Raw genomic sequence first — 24,306 nt, forward strand, 5'->3', positions numbered from 1 at the left:
ATGCTTTGGGGAGGGCCTCACATGCATCAGACCAGAACAGAGAACTCTGAGTTTTCTTTTCCTTTTCAGTACTGGGATGGAATCCAGGACTTGATGCATGGTAGGCAAGCACTCTACCACTGAGCTCCATCCCAGCTCCCCATCACTTCACATTTTTCTAAAAATATATTTTTATTTTATTTGGAAACAGGGTCTAGCTAAGTTACCCAGGCTGACCTCGAACTTGCCATCCTTTTGCATCAGCCTCCCCAGTTGCTGGAATTAAGGACTCTGATTTTGCAGGATGTGGTGGTGCAACCCTGCAATCCCAGCAGCTGGGGAGGCTGAGGCAGGAGGATTGAAAGTTTGAGGCCAGCTTCAGCAACTGAGAGAGACCCTGTCTAAAAATAAAACATAAAAAGGACTGGGGATGTAGCTCTGTGGTAAAGTGGTTCAATCCTCAGTACCAAAAATTTAAAAATAAAATAGAGAACTCTGATTTTGTTTCCCCCCAATAGCCCCATTTCTTCATTCTACCTTCTCAAGTACAACTTCCCTTGGAGCCTCTAGTTCCTGCCTGATCCACCTGCAGGGTCCCACCCTGTTGGAGGGAATAATAGTGGCAAGAAAAGGAGACACAGGGACAAAAATGGGCAAGACAAGGAGAAGCTGGTCTTAAGGGTGTGGTGTGCGAGGCTCTGTGCCAGGCACCTTGGCCGATTTGGGGTTTCATGTCAAGCCTGCAAAATTTGATCATTTTCTTCTCAATGAGCAAAATCAGGCTCAAAGAGGTGAAGAAATTTGTCCAAGATGTCAGCTGGCCAGCAGCTGAGTGGGCACTGGAGCCCAGGTGTGTGTGTGACTTCCCCTAGCTCAGGCTCTGAACCCGTTAGTTGGGGCTTCTTAGAGGTCCTGGTCCCTCACTTAGCATGGACCTGCCACCTTCTCTCATCTCTTTGCAGGCACAACTGTACCCACCCCTTTCCTGAGTGGGGGCCCCTGGTTGCTTTGTCTCTGGGCCTCCTTTTGACAGCTGTGAGGAGGGGGACTGGCGCTGGCCCCAGCTGGAGCCCTGGCATCGAGCCCCCAGACACTCTCTTGTTACACCGTGACGAATCTGTTCCCCCAGTCCCAGCTCCGCAGGATTTAGGACAGGCTCTGTCACCTGCAGGCAGCCGGGCATGGCTGTGAGAAGGACCTGGGCCAGGGCTGGAGCACAGGAGGGAGTTGGGGATGGAGAAGGAGGGGAAAGAGGCTTCCAGAAAGCACCTACTGGTGCTGGACCCAGTCTTTACATGGGTTCCCTGAGGCTGGCCGTGTGCCCTTTATTCTACTCTGAGAAAGCTCAGAGAGGTCCAGTCAGCTGTCTAAAGTCCCATGGCCTGGCCTGTCACAGCTGGATGTGGATCCAGGGTGACTTCTTTTTCTTGGTCCTTCCCTCTTTCCTTCCTTCCTTCCTTCCTTCCTTCCTTCCTTCCTTCCTTCCTTCCTTCCTTCCTTCCTTCCTTCCTTCCTTCCTTCCATTTTCTTTCTCCTCCTCCTCCTCCTACCCCCCCCTCCTCTTCCTCCTCCTCCTTCTTCTTTTTAATTGCTGTGCTTGTGATTGAACCCAGGGGCACTCTACTACTGGGCTATCTCCCCAGCCCTTTTTATATTTTATGTTGAGACAGGGTCTTGCTAAACTGCCCAGGTTGGTCTTGAACTTACGATCCTGCTGCCTAGGCCTCTCAAGGAGTTGGGATTAGACCACTGTGCCAGGCTGACTTTCTTTCTCTTTCCCCTTTTTTCCCAATGCTGGGAATGGAACCCAGGGGTCTGTGCATGCTGGGTAAGCACTTTATCACTGATCTACACCCCAGCCCCTGGATTTTGTTTTTGAGATGGTCTTGCCATGTTGGTCTTAAACTCCTGGGCTCAAGCCATCCTCCTGCCTCAGTCTCCCAAGTAGCTGGGACATGGATGTGGACTGCCACACCTGGCTCAGGCAGACTTCTGCAGCCCTTCCTTTCTCCTGTCATGTTGGGACACCTGTCTCCCTTAGCTGCCTCCCTGGAGTGCCACTTTCCAGGTAGGGCAGAACTCTGGCCCTAAGGATGGCCTCTGACCAACTCCCCTGTGACTGTCTCTGGGGTCATGCCAGTGACACTCCTGAGCCTAAATTTTCTCACCTGACACAGATGACAATATCCCTCAGACTGGAAAAGTGAAATTCACAGTTAGGGGATAAACATGGAACTGGGGACCAGTCTTTCTTTTTGGTACTGGGGATCGAACCCAGCAGTGCTTAACTACTGAGCCATATCCCCAGCCCTTTTTATTTTTGAGACAGGGTCTTGCTAAGTTGCTTAGGGTCTCACTAAATTGCTGAAGCTGGCCTTGAATTTGCAATCCTCCTCAGCTTCCCTGAGTCACTGGGATTACGGGTGTGCGCCACCATGCCCTGCCTGGGTTCCAGTCTTGTCTATAGGCAAGAAGCGACATCCTCTTCCCTGCTGCTCCTGACTAGGGAAAGAGACCCTGCCTTTTTCAAGTGTTGGATTGACCAGGGTTCTCCTGGGGATGGTTTTTCCAGATCACCTCAGGGCAACCAGCTGAGCCTCTGCCCAGGTCTAAATAGTTGTTTCTGGGGCGCTTCGGGCTCCACCCCATGGGGTGTGGTCTGGAGCCGCTGTGGTGGGGAAGGGAGGAAGAGGGAATCTACATTCTGGAGGCTGGGTGTTTGCATTCGGCGTGGGACCGGCAAGAGGAAGAGCTGATTTCACTGCCTGTGGTCCAGTGGGCAGAATTCACTGGCCATTTCTCCAGCCTGGGTGTGCAGGACTGGCCTCCCTTCCGCCAGACAGAGGTGAAGGAGGGAGGGAGGCACCCAGTCAGCTCTCCACTGTCCAGAAGGTCTAGGGGTTAGAGTCCAGCCATCTCACTGGGAACCCCAGCCTTCCAAGTGCCAGGAAGAGGTGGGGATTCCAAGAGTCATTTTAACATCATTGCTGTATTGGAGGGTGGCTGTATTGGAGGGGACCTGGTTCACAGGATAGCAAGCCTCTGCACAGACCAGAACAACACCAAGGCCGCAGCCGATGATGTTGCAAGGTTCTGGCGTGTTCAACATGGCCTCCATACTCAGGGACCAGCAGTGGCTGTCCCCACAGCCCTGTGGCCTTGGCATCCAGACTTAGATCCTCAGACTGCCCCCAGGGTCCATGCTAATTCCCTGTCCTGTCTTCATGCCATCTCCCACCTTGCTGTGGTCCTGCTGGCTCTGTCTCAGTCCCATTTCAATTCTTGATGTTGAGGACGAGATGGCTGCTGCTCCATCACATGGGAGGGGTGTGGGAATGTCCTTTTCCCTATCAGGAGTGGACATACCCATCTCCTTCCTGGTTCAGCTCATGTAGGAGGGGACTCATTCATGGGTTTTCCTGTGACCCAGGGTGCCAAGGGAACCCACTGAGAGACCAGGACTGACAGAGTCACAGAACTCCTTCCTTGGTCTGTGCACCCAGTGACGATGGGGCTTGAATGCAGCCATGCTCTGCTCTCTCCTGTAGAGCCATAAGGACAGGAGGCCTGACCCTCTACCTTACAGCCTGAGGCCTCCTAGGCCGCCCCTGCTGGAGCGACCAAGAACCTCCCACCTGTTTCATCCCAGAGCCCCTGGCCCTGGTCACTCCCTTTAGCCTGGGCTGGTTTGCACTTTATCCTCATGTCTAACTCACGGGCCCCTCAGTGCAAAAGCCTTTTCTCTTTGGCCATAGAAGTTGCTCTGGTTCTGAACTTTGCAGTCACCTTCTTCAGACCTCGGGAATGGAGACTGGCTCTGGGCTCTGCAGCTCTGACCTCCTTTCTCCCTTGTCCCTGACTCCCGTCCATTTTGTTTTCCTGAAGCAGGCATAAATTATGTAAAGTGCTTAGCACAGTACCTGGCACATAGTCAATATGTAATAAATGGTTGCTATTTTTGTCATTAGCTATTCAATAAATAGAAATTAATAGTGGTGGTGATGAAGTGGCTGATGATAGTGATGTTGCTGCTGCTACTGCTGATTGGTGGTGATGATGATGACGACGACGATGACGATGGTGATAATGTTAGCACTTCTCCCCTCCCTGAAAGATTTGATTCTTCACCTAAGTGCCTCTTTGGACCAAATTTACATCTGTAGCCCTATTATCATGGTATCAGTTCCTCTCTTACCTGTGCCTTTACTTAAATTATCTAAATTGACATCCCCACTCCTTTGTCTCTGTTGATAGATGAATAACAGGAGGCTCAGGGGTTAGTGAAATGCTCAAGGTCACACAGCTCATTGATCAGGGAGGTGAGATAGGAATCCAGGTTTCCTGATTCCCAATATGGCGCTCTGGGAGGCCTAGAGGAGGATCATTCCTGGGTCCATTTCACACCCCCTGTGCGCTCCATCTCTCAGTTCCTCTCCAGAGGAAGACAGTCCAGGTTGAACTTGAGTTTGCCATTTCCTTCCTTCCTTCCTTCCTTCCTTCCTTCCTTCCTTCCTTCCTTCCTTCCTTCCTTCCTTCCTTCCTTCCTTCCGTCCTTCCTTCCTTCCTTCCTCTCTCTCTCCCCCTCCCTCCTATCCTTCCTTCCTTCCCTTTCCTTTCTTCCCTCCCTCTTTCTTTCCCTTTCTTTCTCTCTCCTTCCTTCCTTCTTTGCTTCCTTCCTTCCTTTGTTCCTTCCTTCCTTCTTCTCCCCTCCTATCTTCTTTCTTCCAGAGATTGAACCTAGGGGCACTTAACCACTGAGTCACATCCCCAGTGCTTTTTATTTTTTATTTAGAGACAGGGCCTTGCTAAATTGCTTAGCGCCTTGCTAAGTTGCTGAGACTGGCTTTGAACTGTTGATCCTCCTGCTTCAGCCTCCCCAGTTGCTGGGATTACAGGTGTGTATCATTGCACTGGGTTGAGTCTGCCATATTCTTAGTAAGACATTCAACCCCTCTAAACACCAGGGGCTCATCTGGAAAGTGGGAATGAGGGCAGGATGGTTGTGAGGTGTGGATGAAGTAATGCACATCCGGGTCCTTAGCACAGCGCCTGCGCGTCGTGCTTACCGGTGCTTGCTCTTGTAGACAGAGATGTGTCTGTTTAGGCAGATATGTCTGTTGGTCTCTCTGACTTCTGCCCTCAGCTTTCCTTAGCACTTGAGCATTATGACCCACAAGCCCAACCTGGTCCAGTGTGTGACCCCCTTGGGGAGTGAGTGTTGAGGACAGTTACTTTCCTCCTTGCCTGTGACGCTCCCTCTATCAGGAATGCTCTCCCCAGCATCACCCTTCCCCCTCCGCACCCCCAGCCCTTCACACCTTGAGTTGTCATTAGGAGGAAGGAGGAACAGTATGGGGGGGGGGGCCTCCAAAGTCAGGCCCAGCTGGAGAGAGTTACCAGGATTTCATGCGCATTCCTGCGGGGAGAGGGACTCACTTTCAGTCCTACAGGGTCCCCACCCCAAGCCCTTTGGAGGGAGGAGGGTTTCTCTCAGCCAGGTGGGGAGGACTGGGGGACATGGGGAGGCCACATGTCCATCTCTCTCATCCTGCTGGGCAAAACCCTGGTCCTGCTCCTCGCCCAGCTCCTGACTCTTTCCTCCCCAGCTGCTCTCACAGAGTGCTTCCTTGAATACAGAAAGAAGCTCAGATCAGGAAAGGAAGACTACAGGCCCCATTCTCTGCTTCCAGCAGGGTGACCTTCGTAGGCAGAGCCTCAGTTTTTCCTCTGTAAGACGGAGAGATGGTAGAAACAAACGTGGAGATGCTTGTGGATCACCTGGCCCAGAGCCCCCTCTGTGCCTCACAAGAGAGAGGGAGCAGGAGGACTTAGTAGTAGTGAAAAGTACAGTGTATGGGGGGAGGAGTAGTTTTTGCGTTTGCTGTATGGTGGTGGGCCAGCTGCCGTGAGTTCCAGATTTCTCTAGCACCAGAAGGATCCTCTTACCTCATCCTCACTGCAGGGCCTTCTGGAGCTACTGTCTAATACCCAGCTGAGTTCTGGGCAGAGCAAAGGACCACAGAACCAAACCTCACTGGCCTGGGGTCAGAGTCATTGAAGAGCTGTTGGGTATGGAAGCCTTGGGAGTGTGGGGTCTTCCATAGGCCCCTTCCCTCTCCCAGCTGTGGCCCTGTAGTCTGTGAAGCTTCTGTTGTTCCCTGAGGTGGGAGTTCAGTGGGCCTGGGGTGGCTCTGAGGAGGAGCCTCTCTCAGTGCCTGGCAGGAGCTTTCACCGCCCTGCTGTGCTTTCTTCCTGGATGGAGGCTGGGCTAAGAAGGCCCTAGTGAGTGACAACAACCTTACAACAGATCCAGCTCCTCACTGTGGAGCAATCTGTGGAGTCAGGAAGGTGAGTTCAAGGCCAGCTGAGGCAGTCCCTAGGCCTCTGGGAGTGGAAGCTACTGTAGCAAATGGCTTCAGCAGCAGATTCTACCCCTCTGGGCCAGGCCTGGAGCTCTGTGTTTGGGGAGGGTGTTAGATGTGGGTGGGGGTAGGAACAGCAGCCCGCTGCCCCTCACCCCATCTCAACTTACACCCTGCCCCAGGTCTCTTCTCTGAGTCTTGTTCTCCATTTTGGGGCCTATCACTCCCTCCCAATCTTGGGTGGGGGATCAAGGAGACTTACCCACAAGACCCCAGCACTTCCCTGGACAGTGAGTGGTGACCTGGGAAGGGCCCTTCTTCCAGGTCTTTCAAGCTCTTCCCTTTGTCTCTCTTTATGGGCTCTGGCTCTTGGCAGGGGTCTCAAACTCCAGCCCTGCCCTGCCCTGTTGGCCTGAGCTCTGATGGTCATCCTGCTGTGATGGACAGTCATAGCCAACAGGGACATTCTGTCTTTCATATTTCTTCATCTGGGACTTGATGAGCACTTTTCAAAATGAATGTTACCAGGAAAGTAGGGAAACCAGGGACACAAAAGTCCAGCAATGGCAGAGTTCCTGGAGCATCTGTTCCTTCTCCCTCTCTTTTTGGTACTGGGGATTGAACTCAGGGACACTTAACCACTGAGTCACATCCCCAGCCCTTTGAATTTATTATTTTGAGACAGGATCTTGCCAAGATGGTTAGGGTCTCACTAATTTGCGGAGGCTGGCCTCAGACGTGGAGATCCCCCTGCCTCAGCCTGTGGGGTGGCTGGGTCACCACATGCGCCACCTCTAGCAGCCCTTTTCCTTCGCTTGGTGTAATCTATGATGGAGGGTCATGCTTTCTGAAATGCTCTGAAGAGCAGTGCTGCTTACGGAGAACTTAGGCTTCCTGGAAGAAGTGGGGTTCTTGCCCCTGGAGATATTCTGAGCAGGTAGGTCCCTGAGGCCTCGCTGATGGGGAATGACATTGAAAGGTCATTGCATAATGATGAACCTTTAATATTGGTATAGAACTTCCCAGTTGCAAAGAGCTTTCACTTGCATCCTCTTCATTGTAATCCTAGGAGACAGGCAGAGCAAGAGTTCCAAACAGATGAGGAAACTGAGATGCGAGAGAGAAGTGGCTTTTCCAAGGTGATCAGGCTCACAGAGAAACACACGCACATGTGGGGACTGCTGCTCTGACTTCAGGGCACCCACATTTCTTGTCTTTCTCCTCCTCTGGGGAAGCCCGTCCCCACCATGTCACCTCTTGGTTAGTGTATCTTCTCCTTCCAGGTAGGCCACCTCTGCAGAATTCCTCTGCACAGTACTGGGCAGGTGATTCAGGAGGCCAGCAGGCCATCAGTGGGCAGTGTGGAAGCATGGCCCTCCCACAGTAGGACAGACCTGAGCTCTGTCCAAGAGAGAGAGAGCTGGGCAGTGTGGGGACCTGGAAAACTTTGAATTCCCAAGAACAAGAGAGGGAACCCTAGGGGCTGTCTGCATTCCTGGAAATGATGGGTATTCAGAGTCCAGTTGTCTGTCCATCTAAACAGGGGGCTTTCTGTCACCCTACGCTGTGGCCTCAGGTCCTGGTGAAAATCTTCCACATCAAGTATACGTGGATAGTTACCTTGACATGGTCATTGAAATGAGGGGACGTTTAGACAGGTGAATGCTTACGTCAAAATGCAACATAATCCCACGGGGTTTCTCTGGGCTTGCCAAGGCAGAAGGCATGTCCAGCCTCCCCAGGAAGAGTTCTGGTTCTAAGATTGTGTTTGGGGGGAGGGGGGATGTGGATATGAAGACTCCAGAAATATGGGAAACTTCAGGACTTGACTAGATCTCAGGAGGCAACGAAGAGAGGGATGAATGGTTTAGTTCTGGAAAGTTCTGTGGACAGTATCATGGGAAACCTCAGGAAAAAAAAAACTTGTACTGGGATTGAACCTGGGGTACTGTACCACTGAACTACATCCCCAGCCCTTTTTATTATTATTTTTGACAGAGTCTCACTCAGTTGCTAAGGCTGGATTTGAACTTGTGACTTTCCTGCCTCAGCCTTTCAAGTCATAGTGTGCCACTGGGCCTGGCCACTGGTTCATTTACCCTCTGCCCCAGTTTGAGGGAAAAACATTAAGAAGAGAAATGGGGACTCTGGTTCTGCCTTGGGACAAAAGTTGGATAAGGTCTGGCTGGAATTGGGGTGGGCATGGGGCTGGGTAGGGTGGCGTGGAGCTGTGTGTGTGGCACCTTATGTGCCCCTCACTGCAGCCCAGGAGGCAGGAGTTAGAGTCTCCTCTTTACACTACATCCCCAAGTCACCAAGCTCATCAGAGTCCCTCGTGGTGATTGAGCTCGGGCCTCTGTGGCCCCCAGATTGGCCCACCTCCCTGTGTCTGTGCATTAGGACTCTGCTTTCAGATTCCTGAGCACTACCTCTGACCGGAGGGTGTATTTTCAACACATTTAGTAATTTACAAGTAAGTGGAAAACAGTGAGCTATGGTGGTATTTTGTTTTAAAAATGATATTTGATATGGATTATTGGAAATTCTAGCTCAATTCTTTATTGAGAGTTTCTGAGGGAGGAAGGGAAAAAGGGAGGGGGGAAAAGAGGACACATCAGTTAATAAAATAGTAAGTGAATGAACAAAGGAACAGGCTTGTTTCAAGAAAATTCCATGTGGGCTTTAAGCCCTGTTATGGTTGGAATTGTCCATAAAATTCACGTGTTGAAATCCTAACCCCCGGTTCCTCAGAATGTCTATTTTATTTCCTTGTTGTGGGAGGTTGGCTATAGTGCAAAGAGCACTTGGCTTGGAGTCAGAAGGTCTGAGTCCAAGTTCTGAGTGTACCACCCCTCATCACCGTATGACTTTGGACAAACAGAGGACATCCCCGAGCCTCTGGTGTTCATCAGCTACTTAGGGTTGGGCAAACCCGCCTCTTGCTTACCTCCCCAGGGGGCTAAGAACTTGTAGGGTTCCAGGGTCCCCTTCCAGCATCTTAAGGGACCTGGCCTGTTCTCCTTGGTGCTTGCTACCAACATGTACGTGGAGATCTTTGCTCTTTCCCAGTGCTGGGTATTCTATAATTTTCCATATCACTTCCATTTGACAAAATCATCTCTGATACCATCTTTTCCAGGAAATCTTTCTTCGTGAGCCCTACCTACCTCTGATGATTCATTTTGATATCAAATATTGTTCTCACAAGTTCAGGTTTTACTGGCCTGGAGCATGTGCTACTTTGTGAGTGAACTGAAACTTGTGTGGGGCCCAGGCTCCCTGCAGGCGTAAGGCTGGTGGGGTTCCTTCTCCTAGACTTCCGCCCACAGATGCCATGGTGTGGATCTGTCCCTTAGAGTCTCTGTGGTGGTGGTAGCTGGAAGAAAGCAGGGTGGGAGAGTGGTTAGAGGCCTGGGCGCTGGGCCAGCCTGGCTTTGAAGCCCAGCTGTCCACCAGCTGATTCTGCAACATGGGCATCTCTTCTAGGTTCTTCCTTTCCCTGTCTTAGGGATGATAAAATAATAACATCTCTCTCCCAGGACTGAAGCGAGGATTTAATATCATGCAGCACTTTGAGCAGAGCCTGGCACTTAGTGAATGATATTATAAGTCTTAGCTATTATTAAAATATCTGGAGTCACTTCATGATTTCCAAACATTATATAAATGTAAAGAATTTTTACTGTCACGAGGCTCCTGGGTCTCGGATTTTTCATTTGAGTGTTGGGGAAAATGATCTCTGAGATTGCATCTGGTTCTAGAGGTTTGTACAGCCGGCCCTCTGTATCTGTGGGTTCCATAGCCACAGATTCACCAACCTCTGATTGAAAACATTTAGAAAAACATTGTTATACTGAGCATGTACCCACTTTTTTCCTTGTCATTATCTCTACAATTCAGTATAATGACTATTTACATAGCATTTGCATTGTATTATGTATCATGAGTGATCTAGAGATGATTTAAAGCCTATAGGAGGATGTACATAGGTATATGCAGTTATTACACCATTTTATCTAGGAGACCCAAGCGTCTGTGGATTTGGTACCAGAGGGGGTCCTGTAACTAATCCTCTGCAGATACTGAGGGACGACTATAATTATAAAATTGGTAGATAGCTTCATGTTTGGGATTTGCATGTCTTGAGCTGTAGGGACAAAAGAATAAGGGATAGGGCAGGACAGCCACGGGCCCTGACTTTGGAAAAGAGAGCTGGTCTCTAAGAGGTGGTGACAGCGGTCATCAGAGGGAGCCTTCCTACTTGGGCAGTCCCTGGTGCTGTCTTCATCCCGGGCCTGCAGGAAGGCTGGGGCTAGTTAGTGGGGAGCTCCAAGTGCCATTGGGTTGGGGATGTCTCCTGAAAGAACGTCGTGGAAGGGACTGAGAGTGACCAGACACCTTCTCTGGAGGAAACCTGGAGATGGATCGCAGGCACAATTTTCTTGGGGAGTCCTTCCCTGCTGCTGCCTTCCTTAAGTGGTGGAGAGGAGATGTGGGAGCCCACCCACTTCTTTCCTCCTCTCTGGATCATTTGTTAGCAGGGTGGATCCTTCACTGCTCTGCAGAGGAGAGCAGAGCGGGGGTGGGGGCTTTCACCAGAGCGGGGAGGTGAGGACAGCCTGATGGGGCTGCTGTCCCTGTCCCCCATGCTCCCAGTGCTGCTGCTGCAGACCAGACTCCTCTGGAAGCTGGCCCCGGCCACTATCACCCCAGGCACCTGGGCTCAGCATTAATCGCAGCAGTCAGAGGCCACGGAATGGGGCGTGGTGATTCGTCACTGTCACGGCCTCATGGAGCTCAGGGACCTGCTATCCCAGCCCTGCTGCTTTGTCTCCAGGAGAGGTCACCAGGCTCTCAACTTCCCAGCTCTGTTTCACATGCAGAGGGGGCATGGCCCTAGCCCCTCTGTCATGGAATCAGAGGGGAAAAGGGCTTTGCTCAAGGTCACTTGGTGAGAAGTGGCAGAGCTAAAAGCAGAGCCCAGCCTCTAAACCCCTCCCAGGCCAGGCCTCTCTCCCGCAAGCTCCCTGCTGGAGGTGGGGGTGGTGGGGGGGCCCAGATTTGACTGCCTGCCCTTCCCCCAACCCACTGCAGTCATCAACCAAGGTACACCACTGTCCCTGCCCTTCTTGTGAACCCCCCAGAAATCTGTGTTATTTAAAAGTTAATTGAGGGGAAAAGGTTTCCCAGGGAACCCCGTTTGCTATGGTCACCACAGTCCCTTAATGCCTCAGGCCAACCACTCTATTGTATGTCAGAATGCTTGGTTCCTCTTTTTTTGGTACTGGGGATTGAACTCAGGGGCACTTGAACACTGAGTCACACCCCATCCCCGTTTTGTATCTTATTTAGAGACAGGGTCTCCCTGAGTTGCTTAGCGCCTCGCTAAGTTGCTGAGACTGGCTTTGAACTCTTGATTCTCCTGCCTCAGACTCTTGAGCTGCTGGGATTATAGGCATGTGCCACGTGCTAGGTAGAATGCTTGCTTCCTGATTCCTGGGACTTCCTTCCTGCTACTTTGGAATTCTCCCAAAGGACTTATGGTTTCCCCCACCTCAGGTTCTCTGCATCCTGTTCCAGCCTCTGCAGGGCCTCATAGCCCCCCGGAACAGGGGCCTGTCCTTGTAGGACCCCAGCAGGGCTGGATGGACACCAGCCCCTCCTCCTGAGCTCCAGGGAACATATGATAATGGGCTTTCACAAACATTCTTTTTTAAAGTCCAGGATTCTTTCAAAACCCCAAATCTCCAACAGTCACATGCGAAAGTGCTGGGACATCATTAGTCATCAGGAAAACGCAAATTGAAGTCACAATAAGATATCATGAGGCCCTTGCCAGAATGGCTGAAATTAAAAGGACAGACGATACCAAGTCTGGGCAAGGACGTCCCCAGCCAGCAGAACTCATACATAACTGGAAGGACTGACTGTGTGTCGGCACAGCCCCTTTAGAAACCAGTTACATCTATAATCCTAATTCTATCTGGGGTGTGTATCCAACAGAAATTAATGTGTTGGGCCTCAGAATTACATATAGGAATGTCTGTCGCAAATTTATTCATAATCAACTCAAACTGGAAACTTATCCACTGAAGACAGCATAAGTATAGTGTGCTGATCCACACGAGGGAGTAATATGTAGCAATGAAAAAGAAACATCAGGAATGAAGCCCACAGATGTTAAGCTGAGGGAAAGAAACCAGCCACAAAAACGTGCACTTGGTAGGACTCTACTTCTGTGGATTTTAAGATTGCCTGGTAGGGAGCATGAATGAGCTTGTCTTGATTTGGGGGTGGTGACATGGGTGTAGACATATGGAGCTGAACCCTGAAGACCCATACACTTTATTGTTGGCATGGCATTGCTCAATAAGAAAAGTGCAAAAATTAATGATAACAAAGTACCAAAGCCTTATATGGAAGCCTGATAAGTAAAGCAGACCAAAGTTTAGATCCATCCTTTTTCCACCTTAGGTGGCTCTTGGAACTTTTTCTTTCCTCCCCCACCATACTAGGGATAGAACCCAGTGCCAAAGGCTCTACCCCTAAGCTATACCCAGTCTCTTGGTTCCTGGGATAGTTCTACAGATGAAACTTTGGAGGATGCACTGGAAATCTTTGCTCTGGAGTAAATATGGCCTCACATTCCTGCAGCTGTCCCAGTTCCTTATGCAAGACAGTAGTCTAGTTCCAGGATTCTAACCAAGGGACACATCCCCGCTCCTCCATGCCTCTATCCCTCCAACCAGCTGGTGCGTCCTTGTTGCGATGTTGCAAATCTGGGAGGAAGAAACCAAGAGTGTGCTCCTCACTGTGAAGCCAAGAGATGACACAGAGCTGGAAACTTGCCTAGGCCAGGTGTCAATGCCTGATATCATTTCCCTGACAGGTTCCATTTCTCCACTTAGGGGCCAATACACAGTAGCAAAAAGTATGATAAGAAATAAAACCATCGGAGCTAAACTTGACTGAGCACCCATTCGGTTCCTGGCATTGTGTCGAATCCCTTACAAGGAGGTTATTTTCTTTTAATCCTTACAGGAGCCACCTGTGGTAGGTACCACTCTCACGCACTTTACAAGCAACCAACTCTACATACGAACCGGCTTTATCATCCCAGCAGTCTATTCACACACAGTGAGAAATAAAGCTCAGGGAAGCAAGCAATTTGCCTAAAGCCCACACAGGCGCGGAGTGGTGGAACTGGGGATTGAATCATGGTCAGTGTGACTCCATAGTCCTGTCCCCTTCCTTTCACTGCATTTTCAATAAATGACTTCAGTGAGTGAAAGTGGTGATAGAATCAACACCCAAAAGGAACACAACAGGCTGAAATGTTTACCTCGATCATTAAGATAAAGCAGAGTAGAGGTACATGGAAAACCATCTTGTGTGGGGGAAAACAGACAGCCCATGCACGAGGTACGAGAGGGACCAGTTTAGAGGAAGTGCACGTGGAAATGACTCAAAGGTTCACGTGTCTGTCCATCCATCTATCCATCCATCGATCCCCATCTATCCATGAACTTAACCACTAGGAGTGAGCCCCTCTGGGTTCCTTCCGTGCCAACCTCATGAAGCCACCTGGGTTGGGTGTGCCCAGCATGTAAGAGAGGGCAGGCCAAGGTCAGGGAGGACACACAGACATGGCCCCCGCACCATAGCCGTGCAGACCAGTTGCAGGGAACAGCATTTTTTTTAACCTCTGGGTCATTAGAAAGAGAGAGAAATGGTAATTTTTTTGGAACACCTGGAATAACTCAGACTTTTTTTCTAAAATAGATTTTAATTTTTAGAGAGATTTTAGGTTCACAGTAAGATTGAGTGGAAGGTACAGAGATTTCCCAGGGCCTCCCTGCCCTCACGTACAAACAGCTTCTCTGCTATCGACGATCACGTTACGCTGATTGAAACCGTCTGCACATCACCATTGCCTGCAGCCCGCAGGTCGCTGGGAGTGTGTGGTGCTGGGTTGAGTGCTGGCTCTGTGCTGGCCTTGAGATCGTGTCTGCCTGTAGCTCCTGACCAACTGCACCAAGGCTTGGAGCCAGGGTTGCAGACTCCCAGTGCAGGCTCCTAGCAGCTATGTCGCTCAGAGTCCCAATGATGGCACAGGGTTCAACAAATGGAGAAGTGGACTGGCGAGGAGTGACCATCTCCCAGTATCCGAAGGGCTGTCCTGGAAGTCCAGACTGAGTTATTCTGTATGACCTCACAGGGACACGCAGCCCTAGGATGGCAGGGCCCCTCTGAGCAGTTGCCCATCACCTGGATGCTTGGAGGACAGCCTGCCTGGGGGAGGTTGGCCTACACACCCGGAAGGTCTCTTTTGACTCTCACTTTGACGGATTCAGTTTGACTCTGCCTCTATTGGGCACCCGCTCTGTGCCTGCTCTGGCTGCTGTGGATGAGTAAGACAGGACCCAAGCTCCCCAGGGGCCATGGCCTGATGAGAAAGGCTCCCTGTGTCCTTCCAGTTCTTGCTGCTCCTTGTCCTGGAGGCCACAGAGACTTAGGCCTGGGAGTCCTGAGAGTGCTATTAAAGGACAAGGAGCTAGTTCCTTTAGCTGAGCAGACCCCCGCCATCTGGCCTGAGTCAGTCACCCCAAAGTCTCCAATCCCTGTGACACAGTCTTGCTCAGGACCTTTGAGGCCAGTGCTCCAGCAGGAAGCAAAGGGCTTAAAGAGCAAAGGCCCTGCCACTCTTTCTATGCCTCTCAGAGGGTCCTCCCTCACCAGCCTAACTGGCCCATAAGAGGGCTGTCACCTTCCTTCAGGAAGCACATTCACTTCTTCCAGGTTGGTGGCACCATGAAGCAAGAGCCTCCTTTCGGGGAGGGCTTATGTGAACTCAAAATGCTGCTGCTTCCCTTCTGGCAGATGATCAGAAACCCAGTGCCCAGGAAAGATCAAAAATCAAAAACCCTGCATCACAAGGCTCACAGGCATGGCTCCGTTCTGGCCCCCTACTTGCTTCCAGGTGGTGAGCTCCCCTTCAGTCACTGTCATCCAAGATCCCAAATCTTGGAGGTGAGATGAAGATGAAGATGATTGATGACTGATGATGACAACAGAAATAGCTTATTCGACACCCAAGTCCTATGTGCATTAATTCACCAAATCACTCAACTACCCACCCACTTTCCTATCCAAGGACCTGCCTCTTCCTCATGATTGACACCTGGGAAGGTCTCAACTCCAGGCCGGGGAAGCTCTGAATCTGGCATCTGGCCATTAGAATCTCCTTATTAAAAATATTTCTGTCTAGGCCCCAGGCCCAGAGACTGCCCTGTTGGTCTGTGGTGGGACCTAATATTTTAAAAACTCAGTTCTTCTGGTATACATCCTGGGTTAAGTTCTCTGCTCCGTGGAGCCTGTGATGTTCATTGATGATCTCCAGCCCTGGTTCTCAAGCCAAGCACAGCTGTCCAGATACCTTTCCTAGCATGGAGCTCAGGATGAACTTGGATGTAATGGAGTCAGAGGACTATGGAGCACACATGTGCACTTTCTAGGGGGGAAATGGTTGGCAGGGCAGGGAGGTGGTGGGGAGAGTTCTATGTCCTCAGCTGCTACCTGGGACTTGGTGGTAGGGATGGGAGAGGAACAGCACCCTACCCCGAAGTAGAGGAGGACTTGGCCTGGCTCTGCCATCAAGGGGAGAAAATAGTGTTTGGAGGCCGCAGGAACCAGCACCAAAGTGGACTGCTCCCCAGAAGCATCTGACTGTGGACACAGGTACAGAGGTGTTCTACAGGAGGGCCACTCTCCAATCATCTCAGCCATCACCTTTTCCAGGAAATCTTCCCTAATGAGCCCAATGTAACCCTGACGACCACTCATCACTGACATGGCCCCTGTAAGCCCAGCTTAAACCCCATGGGGGATTTTGCTGCTTTGTGGGTGAACAGAAACTTGTAGCAGATCTACAGAGAACTTGCAGTATCTTTGCCTTGCCTGACAGGAGTTAATTGGTTCCTCGCTGCGCCTCCCACTGCTCTCAGGACATGGCCTTGCCCTTGGGCATGCTTGGTGCAGGCTTTCTTGTAGTGTGGCTGGGCCAAAACCTTTGTGTCTGCTCTAGACTTCTGTTCTCCATGTAGAGAATAAGCATGTCGGACAAGCACTTTTAGAAGAACAAATGCTACATTCTCAAGTCTGCCTGGAATCGTCTTAACCCACCTCTTTCTGGAGAACCCCTACATGTCCTTCAAGACCCATGTGATCCTCCCAAACTACAGTAGGGACTCCTATCCTCTGCTGCCACAGTACTTTACACATGGCTCTGCTACAGCCTTTGGTCAGTATGGCACTGGCTATTCTGGAATCTGGGCTCCTAGGGCTCTGAATTCCTTGAATAGGGATTATCACATTATAGCAGTTCCTGGCTCAGGTGACCAAAACTGTGACCTAAATGAATGAATGCGTGAGTGCCACTCAACTCCTCCAGTTCAGTCCTTAATCCCTGTAGCCAGGAGGTAGGTTAAGAGGAATGAAGGAAGATGCCTCCCTGGTCTCCAGAGGAACTCCCCAAGAACTGGGCCCACCCACTGGGACAGGGCAATGGTGAGCACATCCCAGGGCACCTGAGCCACTCAGTCAGGGACTGTCTCCAGGCCACCCAGCTTTGAGCTCCCTGCTCTAGTGGGTGTACACAGGCAAGAGTTGGGGTCTGGACAGAGGAGGAGCCATGGCCTAACTAGCAGAAAGTTCTTCCTGAGCCTGACTTGACTAGAAAGCTTAAAGTGTGGCCTTGAATGCCTGGTATTCTCGGGGCCAGGATTTCTGCAAGGGGAGCTGGGCCTCCTGGCACCAGATCCTAGAGGAAGGGGCTGGGTCAGGTTTCTCCAGCACATAGCTCCACCCCAAAAGGCAGGGCCTGGGACTAATTGGCTTGCCCTCCTTCTGCTGCCGATGGATAAAGTCTTGGCTAATTTGCCGGAACGCTGTAGTTAAATGCCAATTAGGACGTTCTGTCCACTGCTTTCTTCCAATATATTAATAATGTAATTAAGCATTTATTGCCTGCGCAAATTAAAAATTAACTTAAACGGACAGCATGGAAAAGTGAGGAAGTGACCGCTTAGACAACCAATTTGCATCTCATTCGAATATCAACATCTAAACACAGCCCTGTCCAGGGTGCCGGTTTGGTCTTTCAGTGAGGGGGGCTCCTGCCAGCTGCCAACAGCTGCTGTTGTCTCTTTCTTCACGCCAGGCTCTGCCTGTCCATCAGGCCCCAATTCTAGGTGTGGGGGATGTGGTCTTACCCCTAAATGGGCAGGAGGGCTTTCTGCTAAGCAGCCACCCTGGTTTCTGCCCTCCCAACCCCCTCTCCCAGGGGTCTATGGTGTGGATTTCAGTGAAAAGAGATGCTACCGGGGCTGGCTGGGAGGGGACAGTCCCTAGAGCCCCCGTCCCTCCCACCCCCAGGATCAATTTGTCCTGCATTCCAGCCTGGGAGATGGGGCACAGATGGTGCTGGCGTGGGGATGGGGAAGAAGCCAAGGAACAAGGAGACCTTCTCCCCAACCTATCCCTGGAGGGAAATGGGGGTGGGGTGGGGATTGGTCTCAGGAGAGCTGACAGGAGATGGGATTGGGCAGGGTCCTCAGAAAAGATGAAAGTATAGAGCTCCCCTTTATTCTCTCCCCGGGAATCTGTCTAACATGGCAGGTGTGACACCGCTGGTTTTCTTCTCCAAAAAGCCACAGGCAGGGCCTTGGTAGGAAAGAGCAGGACAGCAGGGAGTAGGACACCAGGAGAGCTGGGAGGGACAAGGTGGGTACACGCAGCCCAGGAGCTCTGGGTAGGAGGCTCCAGCCAATGTGGGCCCTGCTTCTGGGCTCAGTCCCTTAGCCTTCTCAGGCCTCCCTTTCTTAAAGGCCCCCTCCTGTGATTGCAGAAGACAACCCTCCCTGTGCCATGCTGCCAATCACTGTCCATGGCCCTCCCACTTGTGTGGGAGATGGCTCCATGACAGCCTACGGACATTCTTCCTGGGGGACTCCTGCAAGGGGCAGGTGGGGTATCTCTGAGGTCTGCGTTCCTGTCACAGAACCATGGCGGAAGAGATGAGGGCTCTCTCCCCGTCACTAGCTCTCCTGCTGAGCTGTCCTCTCTAGCTTTACTGCCCACACCCCAATCCCAGAAGTTACTAGAAGCAAATGGTTCTGTTTTAAACACTTTATTTATAAAAAAGTACATTTTTTTTCCTCAGTACATTTTTCAACCCATCATTTTTTTTTATACAAGTAAAAGGGGGTGAGGCAAATACCCCTTGGGTCAGAACCAGGAGAATCTGCTGGGCCGTTCCCAGGACCAAAGACGAAAACAGTGACGAAGAAACTGAGGCAAAGGAAGCAAATCACACTCAGAGGTGAGGGTGGCAGCTTCTCCTGGATTTTGTTTCCATTTGTACAAAAAAAGAAAACCTTTTTTTTTTTTCCTTTTGTGGCCAACAAGCCCATTCCTCACAGCAGGGGTCAGAAGAGCAGCAGCAGCAGAGGCCAGAGCCTCACCTCCTGGACCTCCCTGGCCCAGGGTGGCTCGGCCCACCTGCCCCTCACTAGGAGAGGGTATCTGTTGGCAGTCAGGCTTTGGGAGTCTCCATTTGGACCCCCAGAGGCCTAGGAGCACCCACCTCCTCCCAGGAGAGGGAATACCAGTGTCTGCTGGGCTTGGGTGAGCTGCCCGCATCCACCCGACATGAGTCCCTATTTTTCTGCCTTGAGGACAGCAGAAAAGTTATTGCACCAGTGACTGGGGCACATGCCCAGGACCAGAGCCCCTGTGGGGCTCTCTTATGGCCTGAGCACTGGGAAGTCATTGTTTCTCCTTCCAGCAGCTTCTGCCCATTCCTCTGTTGTATCTGTGCTGAGTGCTCATCTGGCCACGTGCGTATCTGTGCGTGCATGCACAAACACCTGTGCTTGGGTCTGTGGGAGGTGTGTGTGCCTTCCACGTGCATGCATGCATGCTGGGCCTGAGGTGGCTGCGCTTACAGGCCTGGGGTCACCTATTCTGTGCTGCTGCTTTTCAGATCCTTCTGGTAAAAGGGAACTCAGATGGTTGTTGCACATTAGAACAATACCAAAATCTGTAAGAAAACGGGTAGAGGGGCAGTGGGGTGGGGGTAAGGACAGAGAGGGCAACAAGAGGCAGGATGACAACCAGGGAGGCCTTGGCACAATTAATACCAAGTTTATTTTATTTCTGGCAAAGCAGAAGCTCAGATCATGCTGGGGACATGAAGGAGAAGCAAAATGTCCTCATCTCTCTGCTGGGCCGGATCTCCCTTTGCCAGATGGCTGTGTCTGCAGCCCAGCAGCAGTGCCCACTGTCCCACAACAGGGGGCACAGAAAACCCCATCTCCCTAGTCTGAGTGCCAGCCCCTGCCTCATGCCTATGCTTAGCCCAATATAGCAGCAGCCCTGATGGGCGTGCTGAGGCTGGACTCCGGGACTGTGCCGCATGGACCCCATAATTTGTGCTTTGCTTGGGGGAAAGATGTGGAGGTGTCTCAAGGGGGACTCAGTGCTTTGTCTGGGCCTGGAGCCTCCTCAGTCCATCACAGAATGAGGAACAGGGTGGCAGTGTAGGGCAAGGGAGATGAGGACAACAAATCCTTTCAGTCTCATGATTTCATGGGGACAGGGGCTGCCTCTGTTAGGCTGGGCCCTGGGCTGGTCTCCTGCCTGGGGAGAAGGGGCCCAAGCAGAGGGGCTGGAGTGGCATGAAGAGGGATGGGGCAGTGATGTAGCATGGGAAAGTCCCCTGCCCTAGGGGACACTAATACTGCTGGGAGAAGCAGCCCAGCTCCTCCTCTCCATCTGCCCTGTGGCTAGACAGACCCCAGAATTTTCTCCCCCAACTCCACTCCATGCAGTGCCCCCAATGCCAAGAAGGGAGAGCCGCCCCAGGGCTGGCATGGCTTCAGACTTCTGCTACGTGGCTACTGGGCGGCCTGGGCTGGGGCTGGGGCTGGGGCAGTGAGGGCTGGTGAGGGTGGCCCAGCTGGTGGGCCCAGGGTTACCAGGGCAGAGATAGAGTTTTGCCTGGGGGTTTGATAGCAGCACCAGGGGGAGTAGGGTAGGGACTGGGGGCTCCCTTAGGAAGCCTATGGCAGGGTGGGTCAGTGCCCGTGGGGCACAGAGTGGTCTGCCTCCCCTCCCCAATAATATTTGCCATCCCACAGAGCATGATACCCTGGGCTGAGGAAGCTGAGATCCTGAGGGGCAGGCCTGGGGGCCCTTGGAGCCCAGCTGTCCTATTCCAGGGCCTTTCCCATGGGCATGCCCATCTAGAGTGCCGGGGAGTCTGGGGAGCAGATGGAGGAACTGAGGCACTTTGAGCTGGGAGACAGAAAGGACCGGGACGGGCCTTCTTCCACTGCACATATGGGACAGCTGGTCCTGGATGGTCAAGAGGAACCCAGGGTCCCATTCCAGAGGGAATCGGCAAAGATGGGCTTCTCCGCAGTCTTCCCCTCAGCCCAGAACAGGCAAAGGGAAGCTGAGCAGTGAACAAAGTAGGTGAGCAGTAGGTTTCCTGGCTGCCCACTCACTTTGCACTTTCTGCGAGGCCTGCGACATTGACATTGGCCTTTGTGAGTGAGGGGTTAGCTGTCCTCCTATCAGACTGTGTTTGCAGAGCTTCTCTGGCATGGCTTCTTTCTCTTTCCCACGTAAATACTTCTTCGCCTCTAACTCCTGGAGGGAATTCCCTTCTGGGATTTCAGTCCTGACTTTCCAAGAGAATCAAGTGTTGCTAGCACTTGCTAGATAAGGGAGAAATCTGAGAAAGTTGCATGCTGTTAAGGAAAGGTAGGGATCAGCCTGAAACCCTAGAGTGGAAGCATCAGAGAAGACTCCTCCTAGCTGCCCTGGAAGCCTCTACAGGCTGCTCCTACCTTCAGCTGGGAAGAGGAAAGAGGTATGGGGGACAGGCCTTGGGCAGTGTCCAGCCTGGGTAGGGTGTGTGAACCCTGGGGGACAGCAGGGGTAGACTGGTGGCGTGTGTACATGTATGTATGTGCATGTGTTGGCAGAGGCATATAGGAAGTGTGGGCAGAGTCCACCTGGGGCCCCCCAGTATGTGGGGAGTAGATCAGGGGTAAAAGGAGGGATGCACCAGAGTTGGGTCAACTCCACTCTGTAGGCCAACGAGGAAAAAAAATGTAAAACCACCCTACCAGGAAAACACACTGCCCCAAGGCCCAGGTAGGGACCTTGACTTGATCCACTTAACAAACAAGGCTCCCCTGGGTGCCTTGGAGAAGCCACCCCCACCTGGCTACCTCTGGGGTGTACCGGCTGTCTAGTCCAGGAGTCAGCCTAAGGTGGGGGTGTTGGCTTCCCTCTCCATGGGAGGAGGAGCAGCATTGGGGGGGCGGGGCTGGGGCTCTCTCTACATTTTGGAGCCCCTTTAGCCCTCCACTCCCAATGAAGAAAATACAAACAAATTCCAGTGTTGGGGGGCGGGGGAGGGCTGGCTCCCCAAACCCTGGAGGGATGCCCAGGTACACAAGACAAGAACAGGGCTCCCTATACATAGGGCAGTGGGTGGGGTTGTTAAAGGAAAGATACAGCAACACCAAGCCACAGTCGAACACAACACCATGGGGAAGGGCCGGGAGAGGGAGGAAATTAAAACAAAGCCAGGTCGGCTCTGCCCTGGGCTCCCCTGGCTCCCCAGGAGTTTGGGGCTGGCTTTGGGCAGCTGGGCGAGTCTCTGTCGGGCTCCTGGAGGAGTGGGTGTTGGGGGCGGACAGGGGGCGTGCGGAGAGGGGCTGGGGAGAGGTGGGCACAGACAGAGCTCCAGAAGGGGACTACACGTACCACTCCTTCTTGGAAATGAAAGACCCGTCGTTCTGAGAAACCATGTTCTCAGCCAAGTCCAGCTGCTCAGGGTCGTACTGGTAGCCCAGAGTCCGGTCCCCATAGCCGTCCTGACGGGCCTCGGCCTCATCTACGGTGAAGTAGGGCCGCTTGGCCTCCTCGTCGTATTTGGGGTGCGCGCCGCCCACCTTGCGCTCGCCCCCTCCACCGCCCTCTTCCTCCTCCTCCTCCTCGTAGCTGCTCCCGCCCAGCGGGCCGGCCTTCTTCTCATCGTCCGAGTCATCCGGGTACTGCAGGTTCTGCGCCATGGGCGGGTGGTGCTGGGGGATGCCCGCCTTGCTGTAGCCATTGCCGTACACGTGCTTCTTGGTGCTGTAGTCACCCTTGAAGGTGTGCCGGCGCCGGCGCAGGGCCACCACGATCCCGCCGACCACAATCAGCACCAGCAGGACGCTCCCCGCCACGCCCCCAATGATGGCCGTGGGCACCGGCCCGGCGCGCCGCCCATGCTCGGGAGGAGATGGGGTGTAGGGGAATTCTGGGTGAGGAAAAGAGATGGAGGGGACAGCGTCAGCTTCTGCTTCTCCGGAGACAGTAGGGGTGGGTAGGGAGGCTGGGGAGGGAAAGGCTAGGAAGTAGGCCCAAGGCCCAGGACAGGATGTTCACACCCTAGGTCTGAGCAGCTCCAGCTCCAGAGGCCCTTTGGTCCCCGCCCCTCCTGGAGCCCAACTGTACCACAGCTGGAGCGAGACAGGCGAGAGGAGAAGGAGGCAGCAGAGCAGCACCCACGCCTTCCATCCTGACCATTGGCAACCAGCTCCACTCCCTTATGCCATGCAGAGGCACAAAGGCAGCGCCACCCTTGGCAGGTATCCACTAGATGCCATTCACTGCCATAACCTTTGAGGTAGGTATGCCATTCATTTCCACTCAGTAGTGAGGGGATGAGGCTCAGGGAAGTTAAAACTTGCCCCGGGCCACCCAGCAAACGATACAATCTTGCTTCTCTCGCATGTAATCTTGCTTCTCTCTCATGTAAAGCCTGTGCAGAGTCCCCGGTGCCCCTCTGCCTGACACCTAGTGGTCGCTGTGCTCCCAGACCCTCACCTTGGCTATAGAGACCCAGAGCCCAGAGCAGACTAAGGGATCTGTGCTTATTTCATCTGCCCCTAGGACACAGAGAAAACGAGTTCCTAAGTTTTGGCCTGGTAGGTACTCTGTGAATGCCAATCAGCTGCCAAGGTGCCAGAAACCAGGGCTGCGGCTCTTGGCTGTGGTCTGGCCCTGCAGGGCAAATGGGGGTTTGGTGGTGCTGCCAGCTTGGGCTAGAGGCATGAGACACCTAGCATGGCAGGGCGTAGGTGCAGAGCAGGGCCTGGCGGAAGCAGGGAGTAGACTCGCGTGTATAGCGCAGAGACAAGGGCACGTGAGTAGGCATGCGCATGGAGCCACACACCTATGCCAGGGTAGAGTGTGTGCAGGTGTGTGCACACTGAACAGCAGAAATGAAAGGGCGGAAAGGTGGAAAGAGGAAAATGAAGAACTGGCAGGGGGAGAAGTTTCAGTGGGTGACTTCTGTGCCAGTAGGGACAGGACACAGTATTGTTCTACCCTATCTTTACAGGGCCTGGGAGGGTGTGGAAGCCAGGCCAGAGGCCAGAGGTCCTAGGGTGAGGCTCATGGAGGTGGTTCCAAGCACCACCACAGGGTGGCACCGGAGACCATGGCTGGGCTTGGTCAGTAGGCACCAGCGTGCCGGCCCAGGGCTAGCCGTGAGGGCTGACCCAGTGCTGCTCTCCCTCTGCTCTTTGGCTAAGGTAAAGTGTCTGTCTGGGCCTCCCTGGTGGCCCCTGGGAGTCTGTTGCTGCCAGCTCACTCCCTGATTCAGCATCACTCACTCCATCGGAATCGCGCTCCTCCCATGAGCCCACTCCCTCCTCCTGGGTGGAGCTGGCCTCTGAGAGCCTGTGGGGTGCTGTTGGCAGCAGGGAGGAGTGGGGCAGAGATTCTGGGAAAGAGCAAAGGCCTTCCTGCTGCTCAGGCTGGAAGGGCTAACAAAAACACGGGGGCCCAAAGAAGGGGGGGCATTTGCCCAAGGTCACGTGCTGGAACTGGGGCCATCCAG

General features: G+C 52.7%; 1 protein-coding gene across 1 annotated transcript in view; it reads right to left on the reverse strand.

Annotated features, from left to right (window-relative positions):
• Window positions 1-18,512: 18,512 nt before the first annotated feature.
• LOC306639582 (nectin-1) overlaps window positions 18,513-24,306 on the reverse strand; it is a 63,062-nt gene continuing 57,268 nt past the window's right edge. The window contains exon 6 of the mRNA XM_079103278.1: window positions 18,513-22,719. Coding sequence (XP_078959404.1) covers window positions 22,172-22,719 — 548 coding nt within the window. The 3' untranslated portion in view covers window positions 18,513-22,171. The remainder of the gene's footprint in view (window positions 22,720-24,306) is intronic.

The sequence above is a fragment of the Sciurus vulgaris genome (assembly GCF_902686455.1).
Source record: "Sciurus vulgaris genome assembly, chromosome: 11".
Taxonomy (NCBI): domain Eukaryota; kingdom Metazoa; phylum Chordata; class Mammalia; order Rodentia; family Sciuridae; genus Sciurus; species Sciurus vulgaris.